At 36.3% G+C, this 21474-nt stretch overlaps 1 protein-coding gene across 6 annotated transcripts in view; it reads right to left on the minus strand.

The window, feature by feature from the left end:
* Positions 1-5037: 5037 nt before the first annotated feature.
* The window catches only part of KLHL24 (kelch like family member 24), a 37539-nt gene continuing 21102 nt past the window's right edge, over positions 5038-21474 (minus strand). For all 6 annotated transcript variants that reach the window (XM_070372751.1, XM_070372728.1, XM_070372742.1 and 3 more), the window contains 4 exons: positions 20546-20664; positions 16795-16983; positions 15685-15873; positions 5038-10061 (listed from right to left, as the gene is read on the minus strand). In XM_070372751.1, coding sequence (XP_070228852.1) covers positions 9861-10061; positions 15685-15873; positions 16795-16983; positions 20546-20664 — 698 coding nt within the window. In that variant the 3' untranslated portion in view covers positions 5038-9860. The remainder of the gene's footprint in view (positions 10062-15684; positions 15874-16794; positions 16984-20545; positions 20665-21474) is intronic.

The following is a 21474-nucleotide window of genomic DNA, read 5'->3' on the forward strand; positions in this document are numbered from 1 at the left end:
ACTCAGGTCTCCCACAGTGCAGACGGATTCTTTACCAGCTGAGCCACAGGAATACTGGAGGGGGTTGCCATTTCCTCCTCCGGGGGATCTTCCTGACCCAGGGATTGAATCTGTGTCTCCTGCATGTCCTGTGTTGGCAGGTGGATTCTTTACCACCAGTCCATCTCCTTTGGAAGCCCAAATCATTCCACAGTGCTAACTTTATCTTTTTTTTCTTTCTAACGCAATGATTCCATAGGGAAGTTTTTTCCCCAAATACCACTTATGTTTGCCCTATGTCTTCTGAGAAGCACATGCCAAGATGAGATCAAATGTGTAAGAATTTTAAAAACCTGCCCTTTGAGGGAAAACAGGGAGGAAAAGAGAGAAAAGGCTAGGAGAGCTGTTAGATTCCAGAAGCAAGTGAAGAAGGAGGGAAAGAAGGTTGGATAGCATCTTACCTTCCCACGTAGTCTAAGGAAGATTGCACAAAGAAGGGAAGTCCTGGAGCCCAAACCCACTTTCAGAAGAGATCCGTCTCCCAGAAACAAGGGTGCCTTCAAATTTCTATTGTAAGTCATTGGCTTAAAGCAGCTGGTAGGAGGTGTGGCCTCAGTGCAAATGCAAGATGGATCTCAAGGCCAGCAACTGTGGCATCATTTGGCCAATTACGCTCCCTGTGGTTGGAGATCAGTCAGGCCTATTTCCGTATCTGTCCCACCAGGCTGGAAAGCTTCCTGGAGCATTGTCTGTTTTACCTCCTGTTTACTCACCCGCAGACACTGAATTCCTATTAATTCTTACTCTGATTATCATCCACATCTCAGTAGAATGGAGTATGTTAAGCAATATGACCTTCTAAAATCTTTCTTCCTCCTTTATCACACAACTGTGTTTTTTCTCTAAATAAAAAGATATGAGTATTCAAAGTCTTGACTCTTCAGAGTGATTGGCATTTTGGTTATATTTCATACTGTATGCATTGATTATTATGTTTATAAAACTATGGCTCAAAAATCCTGTTTTAATGTATATTTAGGCTCTTGTATGAAAACCTGAATTGGTGATTTTATTTACTAAAACAGTAAGTACTAATATCTCTGTACTGAGTATGCTATTAAACCATAGAAATGAACACGATTTGTGAGTCATTATAAAGGTGACTGTGTGACAAGAAGTGGTCAATGCCATTGAAAGAAAAGTTCAATGTTATTCACAGCTCCCCTAGAATCAAGAGGCACAATATGTCACACAGGGTCAGGGTGGAAGCATCAGTGTCAGTCAGGAGGCAGAAAGAAATGGGGAGAAAGTGGAGATCAGTCTTTACTGGGGCTTCCATGGGAGTGTCAAGGCATGGCAGGGTAAAGAGTTTAGGATTGGCTAGTTTGAATAATTCCAGCTCGTTTGGGAACATAGTGGGTGGTTCTTAGTCATCTGGTATCTGGACTCAGGGTGATTTAGGGCACAGGAAATGTTGGCTTGATGTGTGAGAGTTAAAGGAGGCAGTTGGAGGTTTGGATAGGAGATTAGTTGGTATATGTATGAAAACTGGGCTCACTAACAAGCTGCTTAATTGCCTATAGGAATTAGCTCGTTCTGGGAGGAACAGTTTCTCTCCAGCCAGCAAGGTTCCCCAAAGATGTCAAAGATCATACAGAAAATAATCAAGACCCCCAACATAATCAGGAGGAAGGCATGCCTTTTTATTTTTTGGTCTCTATTAACAGTTAATACTAAACACCCTCTTCCAACAACACAAGAGAAGACTCTACACATGGACGTCACCAGATGGTCAACACTGAAATCAGATTGATTATATTCTTTGCAGCCAAAGATGGAGAAGCTCTATACAGTCAGCAAAAACAAGACTGGGAGCTGACTGTGGCTCAGATCATGAACTCCTTATTGCCAAATTCAGACTTAAATTGAAGAAAGTAGGGAAAACCACTAGACCATTCAGGTATGACCTAAATCAAATCCCTTATGATTATACAGTGGGAGTGAGAAATAGATTTAAGAGATCAGATCTGACAGACAGAGTGTCTGAGGAACTGTGGATGGAGGTTAGTGACATTGTACAGGAGACATCAATACCACCCCCAAGAAAAAGAAATGCAAAAAAGCAAAATGGCTGCCTGAGGAGGCCTTACAAATAGCTGTGAAAAGAAAAGAAGCAAAAAGCAAAGGAGAAAAGGAAAGATATACCCATTTGAATGCAGAGTTCCCAAGAATAGCAAGGAGAGATAAGAAAACCTTCCTCAGCGATCAATGCAAAGAAATAGAGGAGAACAATAGAATGGAAAAGACTAGAGATCTCTTCAAGAAAATTAGATACCAAGGGAACATTTCATGCAAAGATGGGCTAGATAAAGGACAGAAATGGTATGGACCTAACAGAAGCAGAAGATATTAAGAAGAGGTGGCAAGAATACACAGAAGAACTGTACACAAAAGAGCTTCACGACCCAGATAATCATGATGGTGTGATCACTCACCTAGAGCCAGACATCGTGGAATGTGAAGTCAAGTGGGCCTTAGGAAGCATCACTACGAACAAAGCTAGTGGAGGTGATGGAATTCCAGTTGAGCTCTTTCAAATCCTGAAAGATGATGCTGTGAAAGTGCTGTACTCAATATGCCAGCAAATTTGGAAAACTCAGCAGTGGCCACAGGACTGGAAATGGTCAGTTTTCATTCCAGTTCCAAAGAAAGGCAATGCCAAAGAATGCTCAAACTACCACACAATTGCACGCATCTCGCACTCTAGTAATGCTCAAGATTCTCCAAGCCAGGCTTCAGCAATATGTGAACCATGAACTTCCAGATGTTCAAGCTGGATTTAGAAAAGGCAGAGGAACCAGAGATCAAATTGCCAACATCCGCTGGATCATTGAAAAAGCAAGAGAGTTCCAGAAAAACATCTATTTCTGCTTTATTGACTATGCCAAAGCCTTTGTGTGGATCACAATAAACTGGAATATTCTGAAAGAGATGGGAATACCAAATCACCTGACCTGCCTCTTGAGAAACCTGTATGCAGGTCAGGAAGCAACAGTTAGAACTGGACATGGAACAACAAACTGGTTCCAAATAGGAAAAGGAGTATGTCAAGGCAGTATTATTGTTACCCTGCTTATTTAACTTATATACAGAGAACATCGTGAGAAATGCTGGCCTGGATGAAGCACAAACTGCAATCAAAATTGCCGGGAGAAATATCAATAACCTCAGATATGCAGATGACACTACCCTTATGGCACAAAGTGAAGAGGAACTAAAAAGCCTCTTGATGGAAGTGAAAGAGAGTGAAAAAGTTGGCTTAAAGCTCAACATTCATTCAGAAAACGAAGATCACGGCATCTGGTCCCATCACTTCATGGGAAATAGATGGGGAAACAGTGTCAGACTTTATTTTCTTGGGCTCCAAAATTACTTCAGATGGTGACTGCAGCCATGAAATTAAAAGACGCTTACTCCTTGGAAGGAAACTTATGACCAACCTGCTGCTGCTACTGCTAAGTCACTTCAATCGTGTCTGATTCTGTGCAACCCCATAGATGGCAGCCCACCAGGCTCCCCCGTCCCTGGGATTCTCCAACCTAGACAGCAGATTAAAAAGCAGAGACATTACTTTGTCAGCAAAGGCCTGTCTAGTCAAGGCTATGGTTTTTCCAGTAGTTATGTATGGATGTGAGAGTTGGACTATAAAGAAAGCTGAGCACCGAAGAACTGATGCTTTTGAACTGTGGTGTTGGAGAAGACTCTTGAGAGTCCCTTGGACTGCAAGAAGATCCAACCAGTCCATCCTAAACATCAGGCAGCTCTGGGTGTTCACTGGAAGGACTGATGTTGAAGCTGAAACTCCAATTATTTGGCCACCTGAGATGAGGGGAAAGATTGAGGGCCGGAGGAGAAGGGGATGACAGAGGATGAGATGGTTGGATGGCATTACCGACACAATGGACATGGTTTGGGTGAACACTGGGAGTTGGTGGACAGGGAGGCCTGCCGTGCTGAGATTCACGGGGCCGCAAAGAGTCGGAGTGACTGAACAGTTAATGGCTGAGAGGCAGAGGCAGTTTTAGCCCATTTCCCCCTCTCATATTGTTAACAGCACAGGTTATTTTTTCAACAGAAAATTTTAATTAGAAGACGCTTCTACGTTTTACCCATTGTCCATGATTTTCCAAATACAAGCTAACAAGTTTTTCAACTCCTTCCCTGACTGCATTTTCTGTTCTAAAAACAAAATGCAGAAAAGAAACCAACATTTATATTCTCTTCTGTGCCAGAACTCAACATACACGGTTATCCCATAAGCCTGTAAATTGAGTATTATGAGTGCATTTCCTAGAACAAAGTAAGTATGGCTCAGAGAGGTTAAACGGCTTTATGGCAGAGCACTATCCACTTTCTAGGTGTGGGTGCAGAGGAAATGAATGAAATGAAAACAGCTCTGCCATTTAAGACACTCTTTGCTGTGCTTAGTAACTCAGTCATGTCCGACTCTTTGCAACCCCATGGACTGTAGCCCACCAGGGTCCTCTGTCCATGGGGATTCTCCCAGCAAGAATAGTGGATTGAGTCGCCATGCCCTCATTCGGGGAAGACACATTCTAACTTGCCTTTTTATTTTCATGGCACAATTTAAAAATTAAGTATAACAAGTTAAGTGCTGCTTATGCTTCTGTAATGCACCTTCTCAAGATTTTACTTTTGCTAACGTAAAGTCAGACATTGCCTCTTTAGTGAACAATGTACCCTCTCTTCAATACCTGGAATAAAATTTAAGTTCTTTAGCCTTGATACTACTATAGGGGTATTTTTGAGAGCCAAATCAAAAGAATACTACAGTGCAAATGTGATGGATCACTTTCATAATTAAGTTTAAAAAATCATTAAAAAAAGCCACCATTTCCTCACACACACCAATGTTTTCAGTTTTTTGTTTGGCCTTCTAGTTACTTTGTGGACTTACCAATAAACACATATGTTAACTTGTAATTTCCCCCATTCCTTTTTCAAACAACCACTTGAATATATTTAAGACACAACAACTAGTTTTTGGTAAATAAAATTTAATACAACTGTAGTCAAGTAATAATGGTTAAAAGACATTTTTTTTATTAGATACAACTTTTTAAAAATTAAAGAAAAACTATGCACAAAGTATATTTTAGACGAGACATGAAAGTATTAGTGTGCCGCAACTGATGAAAACAAAGAAACAAGGAGCATTTTTTTTTTAACTGTGAAGACTGGAGCATCTGAAAGCAAATGACATCTGGCTGCCAAGGTCTGTACATGTTGTAAAGCACAGTATGCTTTTGTTCAACTCTATAATTGTGTTGTCTTAGATTAGCTCCAGAGACTTTCAACAAGATTTAAATAAAGAAACCATGGGGTAGGTATTGGGGTAGGAAAGATTAAGAACTTTTTCAAAAAAGATAAATGAAAAAAGAGTCTGTAGAGGAAAAAACAAAAAAACAGTACCTAAGAATGGAACAAGAGTAAGTAGATTTACTTTTTTGACACTGGATATAGATATTGATGATGTTTACAAGGATTTTTTCTTAAAATCTTAAAAAGCAGCTTGGCATCAAACAAAAAACCTTCCCAAATATAGTAAAACTCCAAACACCAAACCACTTTCTTAACATTTTCCTTCCTGCCAAGCAACCACATAGTTGATGCTCATTGAACATTTTAAGAGCAATTTATAGGAAATAAGTATGGAACTTATCTAAGGTAAACTTTAGATTAAAAAAAAAGTTGAAACAGAACTAGAGAACTTAAGGCACATAAGCAAATACAGATGCAGTTATTTTGAAAACATTAAAACAAATTCTTTTCTTTGGGACAATATATAAAATAAGTTACAACTACTGCTATTTAAAAAAATTTTTAATGATGATCTTTAGCACTAATTTAATATCTAAGGCAATCACACAAATGTAAAACATCCATAAAAAACATTTTTAAAAAAGTATGAAGTACGTTGACAATGTCTCTGGAATTATCAGTTCACACTTCCGGCTCAAGTGGTTTCTGATACCTAGCATTAGATGTGACAGTAAGTATAGCTAGCTAGTCAAACCTGTTGCCTTAAAGGCCAACCAAATTGCCCCATTCTGGTTTCTTGGTATGGTGAATTTATTTATGTAACTAAAAGGAATAATGGGGTGAGGTGATGTAAACCTAGCTTTCAATATAATGCACAGAAATTCTAATAAAGGCCAAAATTATGTTGAGGTTAACTGGTGTCTTGAGCTTAGGAAAATAAAGGCAGTCCACAGGAAGCCTTTAAGAGACATTATTTTATCACTTGGCACCACATAAATAGCAATTTCGTCTCTTTGAAAATACAGTCTGGAGTAGATGATGTCCTTTCCACATATAAATCTCAAGAAACAAAAGGCACAAACAATTCAATCCTCTCTTTTCACGTATGGGTTCTCACAGCCTTTCTTTTTAAAAAATCTATTGCCATATCCAGACAACAGGAAAAATAACACACCTGGTTTGTATACTGACAAAAGTAGTAGAATTGAACCTTTGTCTTTCCTGAGTTTCAAAAAGGGTATGACAGTAGAGATATATAAACAATTCGTATTCACTAAGAGAAAATGTATCAGTCCACAAACATTTTCATCTAAATATAAAAAAGTGAATGTTTAACCACCACCACGTGTGAAGCCCCTTTACCAAACTGAATTTACTCTAGAATTATGAACTGAAAGTTGCTTAGATATGGCACTTTAAACACTCCAATTAGGCAAAAATGACAAGTTAATACCCTGAGTATTTACATCATTTTTTTAAACACCTGGTTTAAATGGAGTAAATACCTATGTTTCAGTCATCTAGGGGAAAAAAAAGTTACTAAAGATCCAATAGGCTACCATTTCATACCTGTGCAGTAAAGTCAGTGGGAAGATTAGAACAGAAGAGGAAGGTCTTTTTGTTGTAAAAATTAGATCACGTTATAGCTCACTCACATATAGGAACCACATGAAAAATGATTAAAGTTCATGAAAAAAAAAAAAAAAAAGTACATTTCTCTTGATCCACAAAACCTACTTTTGAATTCCTTTCCCACTGAGGTATCAATGGCTATGTTTACCAAACTTGTATCTCCCTCCAATTTGTTTCCTGATCTTGTAAATTGTATGCGTTATATAGACTCTGACTGTATGAGTCATCATAATAATATTCATCATATATTTTCGTATGTACAAGAGCACGCTAGAGATGCCCAATATTTAAAAAAAAACAACGTCTGGAATTGAATTTAGTAAGATCAACTAATTTTTACTTTATGTTCCTTTCTCTGATCAGAAACCAGAAACTGCTGAAATTCTTGGTTTTTGTATATATGTGTGTAGATTGAGCATACTATCTATCTACATATATACACATGTATATACATACTAACCTAACCCAAAGGCTTATATGAGCATCACAAACCAAAAGAAAATGTCAGCTATGTGATGACAGTATGAATATAATCTGACACCGATTTTGTTGATAAATCCCTTTTGATATACTAATTATACCCTAAAATTCTTCATTATTTTATCTATGCTAACCTCATTATAAAAAAATCAGTAAAGGAAGTGAAAGGAAATTAAAGTATCTGTTGGGTAACTTTAAAAATTGTTACTTTAATTTCATAGGATTCAAGCTAAGTTCTTGGTGACCTAATTATGTGGTTTTTAATTATGTAGAGAAAAAAATTTAAAAATATTGGCATAAGGTCCATGTTTAAACAAATTCTGGTTTATAGGATTTCATTTCAAATTTACTATAATAAACACATGAATATTAAAAATAAACATATAACAAAATACAAGTAAATAGTTAATACTTACAAAAGTACTAAAATATAGGTTACACTGAGAAAGGCTTTTCTGTAAGAAAGTGTCTATATTTACGGATGGGCATGACCTTACAAATACACATGAAAATAACAAGTATCATTTGTATAGTCCTCAGCATTTACCAACACTTTTCTCATACATTATCTCACACACCACAAAGAATTTCTGAACTAAATAGGTTCCATAACCTACAAAGGGTATGATGCAGAAGTAGATGCTTACTCTAAAATTAAAACAGGTTTCCCAATTGTATCTACCATTGTCTTTCAACTAAAATGGTAGAAAACTGGCTTATGAATTGCTTTGATAATTATCACAAAAAGGTACAGATAATTTCAAATTATGATTTGAAAAATAAAAATTCCCTAAAATTTGTTAAGTTTTTTAGAATTTTCCTCAGAATTCACAATCCAGCTAGGCATTAAAGTTGATACTGTATAGTGTATTTGAAATCTCTGTATCTTCTAAAATGGGAAAAGAAGAGTAAGTTTATCAATGTTAGGTTTTTGATTACTACTTTGGTTTTAACAAAAACCTGGTGACACTATAATCACGTATTTGCATCATTTCTCCTATGGCAAGGAATATATAATTAAGATGTGAGATGACAATAATGCCTGGGAAGCTGAAAGAGAGCAGGCTACCTGGAACATCCCTAAAATACTGTAAATTGTATCTGTTTACCCAGGAATAACAACAATCACTTGTGCTGTAGTTCCTGCCATCCCATTTGCCTTAGAAAAAAAAATTTCACTCTCTTCTCTGAAAACTAGCAAGCTTTATAAACTTGAGTTGAAACATCTAGACAAAGGCAATTTGATGTAGAGAAGTGTGAGAATGTTGATCGACATTTCACACAGTGGGTACCAAATGAAGATTTATCTTAGAAAACTGCTACTACTACTGTTAGTTTCTTCAGATAGTCAACTTTAAAAGAAATATGGACCCACTGAGATAGGTGGTCCCTGCTTTATCCTTTAAGGGCAGCTTAACAGTAGAGACTCCCAGGATTTTTAGCTGTTCACAAGAAAACAGGATAACCAGGAAGAGGTCCTCACCCAAAGCACCATTCCAATGAGGTCAAACCCTACTGGGCTAGGGAGAAAATCTGTCCCTGTTTTTCACAAGATAATATTGCAAAGTGGATTTCAGCTCTTCTGCCAGGTTTAAGAAAAGGCACTTCCCTTAGAGGATTTAGAGATGATACATAAATACTTTTGAGAGCCACAGTGGGTCATTTTTCCTTCAAGGGTCTTAGATAACTTTTTCTTAGGAACTAATCTTTAATTTTAATCCCCATTTTAGGGGGACTTGCTTTTGTATCTTCTCCCCAAAATATCTTTAATATAAGAAAGCAATTCCAAGAATGAAGTCACAATAACTTAGTATTTTATGATACTCAGATTGTTGTCATTACTGTTTTATCAATTACAGAAAAAAAACATAATAAAGTTAATCAATTTGGATGTATTTTTTAGTGAAAAAGATTTTTAAAACTGTCTTTCCCTCCTTAGAATGATTCTAAGCATTCTAAGCATTACATGATTTGACCTAAATGAAAACTTGTCATGCAATTTTCTACATATATATACACACACATACACACTTATGTGACAAAATAAGGAATAAACAGTCTTCCAGATAAACATACATAAATGAAGAGACCATTCACAAATTCCTAAATGGTATGCAGGCAAACATTATTTCCTATGCCACATAGGCTTTTTTTTTTTTTTTTTACAAATACTCACAAAGGTACACTCTCACGGCCCAAGCAAAGACCACTATTACCTTCAAAACTATTACCTTTTTTTTCCCCAATTACAGAAAAGGCTTTATTACAGTTTAAAAGATTGGTATTTGGGGGAGAAAGGCACGACAATTATTATTTTTGTTTTTTTGTGCATATGGCATAAAGGAGATAAACCAAGTTCCCACTCTGGAGTTTTTAAAACCTCTCATCTTGGATTGCTGTGGCTTCCTGGGTGAGGTACGCTGGCGTCAGAGCTTGAAGCATTTCTCATTGTATCTGTGAATAGTCACACATCCGTGATAGGACACTGGCCTGGGCATTGCAGCTACCCCTGTGATGATACTTGTGGCAGGATCGTAACAGAGAATAGTGTCTGTAGCTTCTCCATTTTCCCGTCTTCCACCCAGGATATATATTTTACCATTACATACAGACATACCACAGTTTTCCTGTTGAACCAAATTAAAAAAAAAAATTAACTATTGACCTTAAGGAATTTGGCAGCAAAAGGAAAAGTAAAATTAGACATGCTGGAGAAATATCAATAACCTCAGATATGCAGATGACACCACCCTTATGGCAGAAAGTGAAGAGGAACTAAAAAGCCTCTTGATGAAAGTAAAGAGGAGAGTGAAAAAGTTGGCTTAAAGCTCAACATTCAGAAAACTAAGATCACGGCATCTGGTCCCATTACTTCATGGGAAATAGATGGGGAAACAGTGGAAACAGTGTCAGACTTTATTTTTCTTGGCTCCAAAATTACTGCAGATGGTGATTGCAGCCATGAAATTAAAAGACGCTTACTCCTTGGAAAGAAAGTTATGACCAACCTAGATAGCATATTCAAAAGCAGAGACATTACTTTGCCAACAAAGGTCCATCTAGTCAAGGCTATGGTTTTTCCAGTGGTCATGTATGGATGTGAGAGTTGGACTGTGAAGAAAGCTGAGTGCCGAAGAATCGATGCTTTTGAACTGTGGTGTTGGAGAAGACTCTTGAGAGTCTGTTGGACTGCAAGGAGATCCAACCAGTCCATTCTAAAGGAGATCAGTCCTGGGTGTTCCTTGGAAGGACTGATGCTAAAGCTGAAACTCCAATACTTTGGCCACCTCATGCGAAGAGTTGACTCATTGGAAAAGACTCTGATGCTGGGAGGGATTGGGGGCAGGAGGAGAAGGGGACGACAGAGGATGAGATGGCTGGATGGCATCATCGACTCGATGGACATGAGTTTGGGTGAACTCCGAGAGTTGGTGATGCACAGGGAGGCCTGGCGTGCTGTGATTCATGGGGTCTCAAAGAGTCGGACACGACTGAGCGACTGAACTGAACACAGTCAAAAGGAAGAAAAGAAATAAGTTCCCTTTTGCCCAACTCCTGCTCTATGTGTGAATACTAGACACATTTGCATGGGTGAAGGGAGTGTTAAAACAGAGTAAATGTCAGTAATTGGGGTCAAGATATGGGCAGTAAACTGGGGGTTGTGGCTGAGAAAAGGGTTTTAGTTAACCTAATGGTGGTTGAACAAAAATATCCTTAAAGAGTTGCTTCTCCTGTTATAGGACCTCATAATTTTATAATGATACAACCATCATAATATTATAGGACAGTCCTTTACTATAAAAAGTGTCTATTACATGATCAAGGGATAGGAACATTATTAGTTATATGGGATTACCCTCAAGTTGAATGAATGAGAGAGTTATAACCAGATTAAGAAAGCACTGTTACTAGGGTGCCTTGATTGGGGTATAGAAACTCCCCAAATAACATTTTATAGTTAACTTTCTACACAATGATATTCTTAGCTAAATTTACTCTTATCTGTCAATAATATATATTTTGCAAGGATGAGTGATTCTTTAAAAAAAGAAATTACACTAAAACTGTCTATTGCATAAATCTGTTTATGCTGCAGGTCAATTATTCTTCTATTTAAATTTCATATTAATTCAGACAGTTATTGTATATTATTATCCTGCTTCCACATAGCCAGCAATGGATAGATTCTACCAGTGAGTACAACAAACATTTTTACTTGATTAGATTTGCTATATATAAATTTCACTCTTGTAGAAAAAATTAAACCTTGGTGGATTTATATAATAGAGGATAGTACTTTTGGGTCTAGAAGAGTAAGTGAGTACTTAAAAATGCCTACATTAGAGTTTATATACACCCAAAATGACTTGGCCCATTATCACTAGCGAATGACAAAATTTTTATGTAGAATACCACCTATGAATTGTATCAATTATGTGCCAAACTATAATACTTTTCAATTAAAGCACAATGAGCTCTTTCTAGAAATTCTGAAAGTTTTAAATACCACAAAAAACAATATCCTTAGTTTTCAAGTACAAGCTGGCTTATACTATTGAACTTTATAGTCATTTGGATGATGATTCTTAAGCTATATAATTATAGGATATTGTTATTAACATCATTTCTTAAATAGTGCTCAGAATTAATTGAAACAAGCAATCTTCAAAACTGATATTCACTCGTATCAGGAAATGACTTGCATAGTAGTTTATTTTACTCTATGTTAGTCTCAAGAGTAATGACAGCTACTAATAAAAATAACTTAATAACACATTAAGTTTTAAATGTTATTTTTCATGACTTAAATGAAACACAATTTTAATATTGTAAAACATACCTCTCTCCTTAATTATTATTTTTTAAATTATTATTTTTATTATTATTTATTTTTATGTTTAAATAATGCTGAATCATTAAAATGCCAACAATACAGAATTATTTTTTATTATTATTTTTAAATAATGCTGAATCATTAAAATGCCAATAAAGAAAAAGAATCAGATTTATTATTCTAAACTTTAATGACATTTTAAATACCTAGTCCACTGAAGAAGGCTAAAAAAATACTTCGTCAGTAAAAAAATTTCACAATTAAAAAAATGTGTTCCTGATAAAAATTAAAAAGTGAAATATGTTTATAATATCAAGTTGTGGCTTTTAGGAATTATGCAATGTCAAAAGGCATGAAAATATCAAGGTACAGCAGGGAAAAATGCTGGGTCCATTATGACTGCACAAAAAGAGCTCATTTTTCAACTCTTTTCTGGTCATTCGATATTCTAAGCACTTTAAAACTGTTCAAATAGCTTTCTACCATGAAATTGGTAGATTTCATGAAATAGTTGATTCATCATTTTTCATTTGATTAGTATTAAAAGGGTAGGCAAAGACTCACAGATGGTTCAAAACCTGCCTATCAATAATACATACATAGATACATTTAGAGGTACTGGTTTTAAGAATGGCCCAGGGGAGAAAAAATAAAACAAAAATTAAGAGATTTGACATACTAGTCTTTTTTTTTTTTTTTTAAACTGTACAATATTGTATTAGTTTTGCCAAATATCAAAATGAATCCGACATACTAGTCTTAAGACTTCAATATAGATTTAATACACTTCTGATCTAAATGTTCCTTGAAATTTCTGAAGTCACTATCAGGCACTGTCTAATTAAGGAAAATGTGCCATATATGTCCTCTTGTTTTTCCTTAATTTTATCTCAATCATTTTAAAGATATATTCTTTAGTATATTATCATATGTGAAATAGATTGCCAGTCCAGGTTCGATGCATGAGACAGGGTGCTCAGGGCTGGTGCACTGGGATGACCCTGAGGGATGGGATGGGGAGGGAGGTGGGAGGGAGGTTCAGGATGGGGAACACATGCACACCCATGGCTGATTCATGTGAATGTATGGCAAAAACCACCACAATATTGTAAAGTAATTAGCCTCCAATTAAAAAACATGTTTTTGATATGCCCTGTGTTATGCTAGATGCCAGCAGTTATCTTCCTAAGCTCTACTATTGTTTTGTATAGTACAGTCAACTTCTCAGTGAATAGAAGCTCTTAGTGAAAACGCACTATATTTAAAAATATTCACTGTAATAAACCAATTTAAAAAAGCTTTGGTTAAAAAACTTAGAAGTAAGTGTAAACACTTGTCATGCAAATGGACGTGACCATAACAAGGGTTCTTCTGTGGCAGGGCACATTCTCACCTGTCTCTTGTAGGAGGACAATGAACTAGAGAATTGCAGTTCATTTTATTTAAATGGGATATAAGAAGGACAAAAGACTATGTTCCCTTTTTACCATGAAACTGAAGATCCTATTATGTCCCTTTCATCAACTGAGGCAATGTTACTCTGAATACATTACTAATTGGAGACTATACTTCAATGTCAACAGCTTCAGAAAAATAGTGTTATAGCCAAACCCTAGTCATTATCCTTACAGTCTATATTTCTTATATTTTATATAAAATTGTCTTAACATTAGGACCCTCTGTTACTTCATTCTCTATTTGTTTACTTACTCAATAAATATTTACTAATAGAGGTTAGGTATAGTGACAGATCAGAAAGAAAAGGCATTATTTCGGAACAGGGCAATCTCAGATTGTTGTAACTATGCAGTAGTCCTTGAAAGACAAGTAGATAAGGTAGAAAAGGCATTAAAGGCTAAGTGGATAGAATGAACAAAGGCAAGAACACATACCATCTGGATAGCAAACGCAAGCAACAGATACTAGTGGTAAAATGGGTTAGAAAAGCAAGACATTAGAAGCTTGAAAAAGGTTTCTCCCCCACTCTCCCTTCTCTGGAGAGGGGAGAAGGGCTAGAAATTGATTTATAATTGATCATGTATACATGATAAAGCCTCCATAAAAATCCCAAAAAATAGGACATGGAGAGCTTCTAGGTTGGTAAACACATCCATGTGCTAGGAGGATGGAGCACCACAAATCCATGAGGACAGAAAGTTCTGTGCTTGGGATCCTTCCAGACCTGACTATGGGTACCTCTCTATCTGGCTGCCCATCTCTGTCCTTTGTAATAACCTGTAAACATAAGTAAGTGTTTTTCCTGAGAAAATTACTGAATTCATGGGGGGGACTGTGAAAACCTTGATTTATAGTTGACTGCTCAGAAGTACTGGTGACAACCTGAGACTTGTGACTGGCATCTGAAGCAGTGGCAGTCTTGTGGGATTGAGTCCTTAAAATCTGAAGCTAACTTCAGGTTGTGTCAGATCTGAATTGAACTGTAAGACACCAGTTGGAGATGGAGAGTTGATTGGTACGGGAATAAACTCACATATCTGGTGTCAGAAGTGTTGTGAATAAGGGAGAAACAGAGTTTTTCTACCCACTAGGTTGTTTGGGAACAGAAAAAGTAAGCTTAGGGAAGAAGGTGAATTCTGTTTTAAGTTTGAAGCCTTAGAACATATTAAATAGGCAGTTGGAAATTTGAGTCTGGAGCAGAGGAGAGAGGCTTTAATGGAGAATAAGATTTGAAGTCATCAGTACTGAGCAGGAATAGAGTATAAACTGGGAAAAGGGCAGGGAAAAGAGGCTCAGGCAATACCCATATTTAAGGGTTGGGTAGAAAAAAACCAAGAGAACATGAATAAGACTCAGAAAATTATTAGTAATGACCTTTGTGGGTACAACACCTCAAAAGTGGTATGGGTCGAGCCAGATTTCCAGCGTCAGGGCCATCAAACATTTTGATGGTGGAAGGAAGGAGGGTAGAATTATGAATTAAAAGGCCAAGGGAACGCCTTTTTGGGGTGGGGTAGAAGCAGAGTAAAGAGTACAAATGCAGTGTGAATGAAAGAGAACCAAGTGCAGCCATTTTCTTTATAACAAAACAACATGTTACCTAATTTCTTACTGCAGAAGCAAAGAAACCAGTTTGGGAGCATTTCTTCTCTTTTGAAATGTACAACAGAGAGGGATAAGAACTGGAGCAGGAGTCTGAAAAAGGTCAAGGGGGAAAAAAACCAAACATACCAAGTACAGTACCTACTTTACCACGGGACAGTAAAAAGTTATTTCAATAATCCATTCCTTGGAAGAAGTTCAAAACAAGTACACCATATGCTGTATGTGGAACTTTGAAAGAACTGTGAAATAATCCAAGTGTACATGAAATAGTGTCCAGTACTGTATATTCATATTGGTACTATACTTGGTCTCTCCTACACTGATTTTTCTTTTGGTCTGTTTTATGTTATTACCTGTCGGCTGAATGTATTCTGTACATGCATCCAGTAATCTTCAACTGGATCATAACAGTATATTGCCTTGGTCAGTCCACCAGCAACATATATCAGGTTGTTTAAGGATACGGCTGTTATACACCTCTTGGCAATAGGAATAGCTGCACGAAGTAGCCAAGAATTGGTTTCTGGATCATAGGATTGAACCTAGTAATATATAGAAACATTTAATTAAAATTTCTCAACAAGAATGCAAATTTACTTAATAAAAAGTTTGCCAATATACAAAAATATGATTAAAATAAAATTCCATTAATTCATAGAATTAAGGGAGGCTGGCTTGAGAATGAAATATCTGAATTATCAAGCAGAACAGAGTGACAGACAAGCACAGATTGTTTCTAGGATGAATGGCTACCAGGTTTGCTTTGTTCCCATTAAAATTAATGTCTGGATTTTAAAAAATTCTGTTACATAAGATAAGTATGCCTCAATTTGAATACAATTTCTTTACATATTTAGGGAGTCTTCAAAAGAATACAAGCGAACCTCAATTTACTATACTTTAAATTATCACAAGTTCTGAATTAATGAATTCTAAATATGTAACTTTTGACATTAAAATTTGAGAAAAAATTTATTGATTGACAAAATTTAGTAAACTATTGTTAAATGAATCAGGCATTAGACACTTGTCTCCAGAATAAACATGGTATTTTCAGAGCTGTCAGTATGGCACATGCTCATTGTCCCAGGAATTTAATGAACTGCAGCACCTTTGAGCCATCCTATGTTTACATTAGAGAGGTTTTCTTCCCTTATCTTTGTTCTAAACAATATTTTCAAAGTACACAGAAAATGACCCATTTGAAAGCAGTATAACTGGTTACTGTCTCACCCTTTGTTAGTTCACTTACTAACTGTATTCTGAACAAATAATTTTTTGATTCTGTAAACCATTTCACTTTAGTAACCTGAAACTCAATGTTTTCCTCCCAAAGTATAAAGTACCAGACAATTTTTAAAAGGCCTTTCACACTAGGGAACCAAACTACCTACTTGTTAGGCCATTTGTATTTCTCTTCTTGTGTATATCAGTGGTTATTTCTGCAAGAAAACATGGCTTACCTTATCAGAACAAGTATTATCATCAGGTCCTCCACCAATCACAAACAATTTGCCCACACAGCTGGTCACGGCAGGAGAACTTACTGCTTCCTTAAGGGGAGCAACTTCAGTCCATCGATTTGAAAAGGAATCATAACATTCTACGCTACTAAGTCTGTTTTGCCCATCATAGCCTCCAACAACATATACCTACATGTAAAATACATGGAAAAAATCTTAATTATCAAAAGTTTGAATTTTTAACTAGTTGGCTAAAGAATTAAGGGATCTCTTCCCTTTAAAAGTTCCTGGTGACTGTAACTGCAATATACTTAGCTCCGTTTCTGGACCTTTTAAAAAATTATCATCCTCTCACTACCACCAAGGAGATATTTTAGACATTTCTTTTCATAATAGCCCCGTTCAATGAAAGTTTTAATACCATAGATACATTGTATATGTGTTTATGTACTATATGTATATCTCTGCTTTATGCACAAAAGGACATGTATAGCTTGAAGTAAGAAGCAATCTTTATCCCACTAGCAGCAATACTACTTGCATTGAGAATTATAGGATTTAGCATAAGTACTCATATTCACGTATGGTGAAAATATTTGAATATTATAAAGCTAGACTAAAGCTCTAAAATAGAATAAAGCTAGAAACTAAAATACTAGGTAAGGATTACTAGACTGTGAGATCTTTGAAGGCAGGGCCTATTTTGTTCTTTAATTTAGTTCCTATAAAGCCTAGAAAAGTACCTGGCACATAATGAACTCTAGACTGTATATTTCAAAGAGCTTTCATATACATTTTCTTTTCACAAATATGAGGAAGTAGGACAAGTGATCAACAGGCCATTTATTAAACCAGCTATATGCAGAATAATCCATTAAGCATCATGAGATATACAAGAAATCTTTAACCTATAGAAGCTCTCCAGTTTAATATCTACAATTCTTTTAATGAACAATCATCATCAACTTCGGAGAAGGCAATGGCACCCCACTCCGGTGCTCTTGCCTGGAAAATCCCATGGACAGAGGACCCTCGTGGGCTGCAGTCCATGGGGTCGCTGAGTTGGACACGACTGAGCGACTTCACTTTCACTTTTCACTTTCATGCACTGGAGAAGGAAATGGCAACCCACTCCAGTGTTCTTGCCTGGAGAATCCCAGGGACGGGGGGAGCCTGGTGGGCTGCCATCTATGGGGTCGCACAGAGTTGGACACAACTGAAGCGACTTAGCAGCAGCAGCAGCAGCATCAACTTTTCTCTGCATCTATATCTAACTATTAAGTTCTACTGAGCCTTCTTTCACAGCATCTCTCGCATCTGTCCCTTCCTTTTGTTTCCCGCTGCCACTATCCTTCCTCAGGGTCCGTATCATTTCATACCTCTCAATCTCCTCCTGGTCTCCACTCTTGTACTCTCTAAACCATAGATTAATCTTCCTAAAATACCTCATCAACTCCTTTTACTAGTCTAACAATGAATGCCAAATGGTCAAGGCCAAACTTTATATTTACACATTGTCATTCAAGTATGTTCACAATCTATCTTTCTGTACTCTTGCAAATTTCCTTAGCAGCCAATGTTACTTCAATTTTGCATTTCTCACATTTAAAATGATCTGTTGGTGGGTCTGTTCTCCCCACACCATATAACCCAGAGAGGTTAGGTAACCTATTCAAGGTCATAGGGGTACAGAAGGGGTACAGAAACTGAGGTATAATATAGTACTTAAAGGCACAACTTTGAAGTCAGGAGAGGTAGAGTCCACATTGGCTCTGCCACTGCACATAAGACCTTGCTTGGGCAGTTTACCTATACTCTCTCAAACTCTGTCTTAATTTCCTCAATCTGAAAATGTATAAAATAATAGTACCTATCACATAATTTTGAGGGTTAAACTTTAACACTACACTACATGCATAAACTAAAAATATATGCTATGAGCCTCAAGATAAAAGGCTCCTAGATTGAGAAAATCTGAGCTTTTGCCCCTGCTTTATCACTTTCTGTGCAACCTTGAGCAAATGACTCCATCTCTCTGGATTCAGTTTCTTCATAAATTGAAAAAGTTACATTAAATATTTTCTAAGATTGCTTCTTGCTCTACGATACTATATTCCAAACCATCCTAGGTTTCCTTAACAGAAAACATTTATGCTTTAAATAACTTTATAGGTTTGAATTCAGCCTTGAATGTAATTTTTGGAATAACTGTTTTCCATGAATTGAGTACTTGCTGTGGAAGGACAGAAGGAATCTTTTTATTTTTTGAATTAGTGCTTCTAAGTTTTGGGTAACTTCAAGTCAAGTATACTAATATTTATCAAGTAAATTTGTGTTCATCAATCCATAAATGATGTTTGGAACATCAATCATTTTCATATGCTTTTCTCTGTTCAGAATAAAGAATTATAATGTTTTTAGTCTGACCTCATCTCTTTCAACCTGCCCCTTTTATGTTGTCATCCTTGATATATAGCTACCAAAACTCTATTAACAAACCAGTGGTTTTAGAAAATACTGTTAGTATTTTATTTTCATTACACCTACCTTAAGGTCCTCATTATTTCACTAGTTTTGTCAGTGGCAGCAGCACACTAGATCAGTACCCTTAGGAATTAACAGTAGCTTTCAAACTGCACTTTGAGAAGCTCTACAGTACAGAGTTTTTAAGACGCTTTTGTGGGGAGATAAGAGGGAAGGAATGAGAACTGATAGGTGACTGAGTGGGAAGGGTTCCTGGCATCATCTCTGTTCCAACTAGAGCAGTTCTGCTTTCTCATTGGTGGCTCTAAAATGCCTCCACGAGAGGGCTTAAGAGGTAGCAATCATTTTAGTAGAGGGTAACAGGGGACGAATAAAAAATGTTATGTGTGATATATTCAGTTTCTTGTGATAACCTATAATGGAATATAATCAGCAAACAAATAAAACCCCTAAACCACGAATCACTGTGCTATATACTTGAAATTAACACAATACTGTAAATCAACCACACTTCAAAAAAAATGCGCAAGCCAACTATGTTGCTTATACTTAGACTGCTCAGCAATCTGAAGTGGCTTTGGAGGAGCTGATAGAGACGGAGGCAGGAAAAGAATCCAAGTGAGCCCTTGTTACACAGCTGTATTTTTATCTGCTTATGTAACAGCTTCTTATATTAATTTAACTCAGAAAAACTGGTTGTAGTTGCCACTAGTCTACCAGTGATTCTCAAAGTTCCTAAGGACAGTGAATGGTCCAGAATCAGATTATATGTTTTTTATATTTATTAGCTGCAGCCAGTAGTAAGTTTGCTTTAAAATAAGCTGGTGAGTTTATCTTAACACTTATTTGCTTTGTCCCTACTTGTATAAATAAGAAAGATAAAATAATATGACTCTAGATAAATATATCTTGGCCTGATTGCCGAAGTCAGTAAAAGGAAAAAGACTGCTTGGATTAGACACTGGCCTGTTTTTGTACTTGATGTACTCCTTTATTTTCGAGCGCTTCTCAGGCATTTAGAAGCCAATGGTGCATGAGAAAAGAAATGTGCTGCACTGCTATGAATTCCAAGTTGGGAGAACAAAATATCCATTCAAAAGTACAGTGTCAAATTGTTTATATCTTCAGTTTATGTACTGAGGTTAGAAATGAAAGGAAATACAAGCTGAGTCCAGAATACCCAGAGGGTGAGTAAAATGAAGGATTCATCTGTGGTATTTATTCTGGAAAGGTACCAGCAATAATAACAAAAAGTGGTTTCTCTTACTTTACCAAGGAGGACAGCCATTTTGTGACGCCATCTGCCTTTATTTAGAGAAGCAACTCTGATCCAAATATTTAACTGTGAGTTATAAATCCAGACATCACGTCCATTGATTCTTCCACCTATAAATGCAAAACATTGCACACACACTAACAAGTATATCACCAAGGGATCTATGCCCAAGGCATAAATAATGAAAATACTGAAATATTCACCCAGTCCAAGAATTTAAGGATTCAGTTCAATAAATAAAACAAAGACCCTTAAAACTTCAAATGGAAATAGATCACAGAGCAGATTTAACCTTGTCCATTGTTATTTTGAGAAATAATCATTACATGCCCCAAATAATAAAATGTAGAATATGAAACTTACTATTCTAATTTTAACGTAGAATAGTAGAATTTTACAATTTTACTATTCTACATTTTATTCTATGGTCAAATGTATAAGACTGTTCATTAAAGAGTCAGAGAACAGAAGCACCTGGACAAAAGAATTATTCTAGAAAGATTTAAAAAAATCAGCCGTTTTGTATACCACTACACAAAATAATGTGTTGTTATATTATTCAATGTGTAATAACAGAGTAACCTGCAAAACTGGTAAAATTGTTTAATTAACAAATTTAAAATTAGAGACACTGTAGTGTCTGTCACATTACTGTCTGTCTGACTTTAGAGGTAACATATCATGTATTATAATGAAAGTTCAAGTTAAGAATTTTAAGAAAAATCTTATTTCATAAACTTTGGGGAGAATTCCAGAAAACATGGGTGGATGAGAGATGCTTAATTCTGAACACTCTTCACTTTATATATTTCACTGTGTTCTTAGAGTAAAGAAGTTTTAAAAACTGTACATATTCTATATGCGTTTGCGAGCATTTAAAACATAATACGGCCTACTGTACAGTGCAGGGCATTACAGTC

Source organism: Bos mutus, chromosome 1 (genome assembly GCF_027580195.1).
Source record: "Bos mutus isolate GX-2022 chromosome 1, NWIPB_WYAK_1.1, whole genome shotgun sequence".
In the NCBI taxonomy this organism is placed as follows: domain Eukaryota; kingdom Metazoa; phylum Chordata; class Mammalia; order Artiodactyla; family Bovidae; genus Bos; species Bos mutus.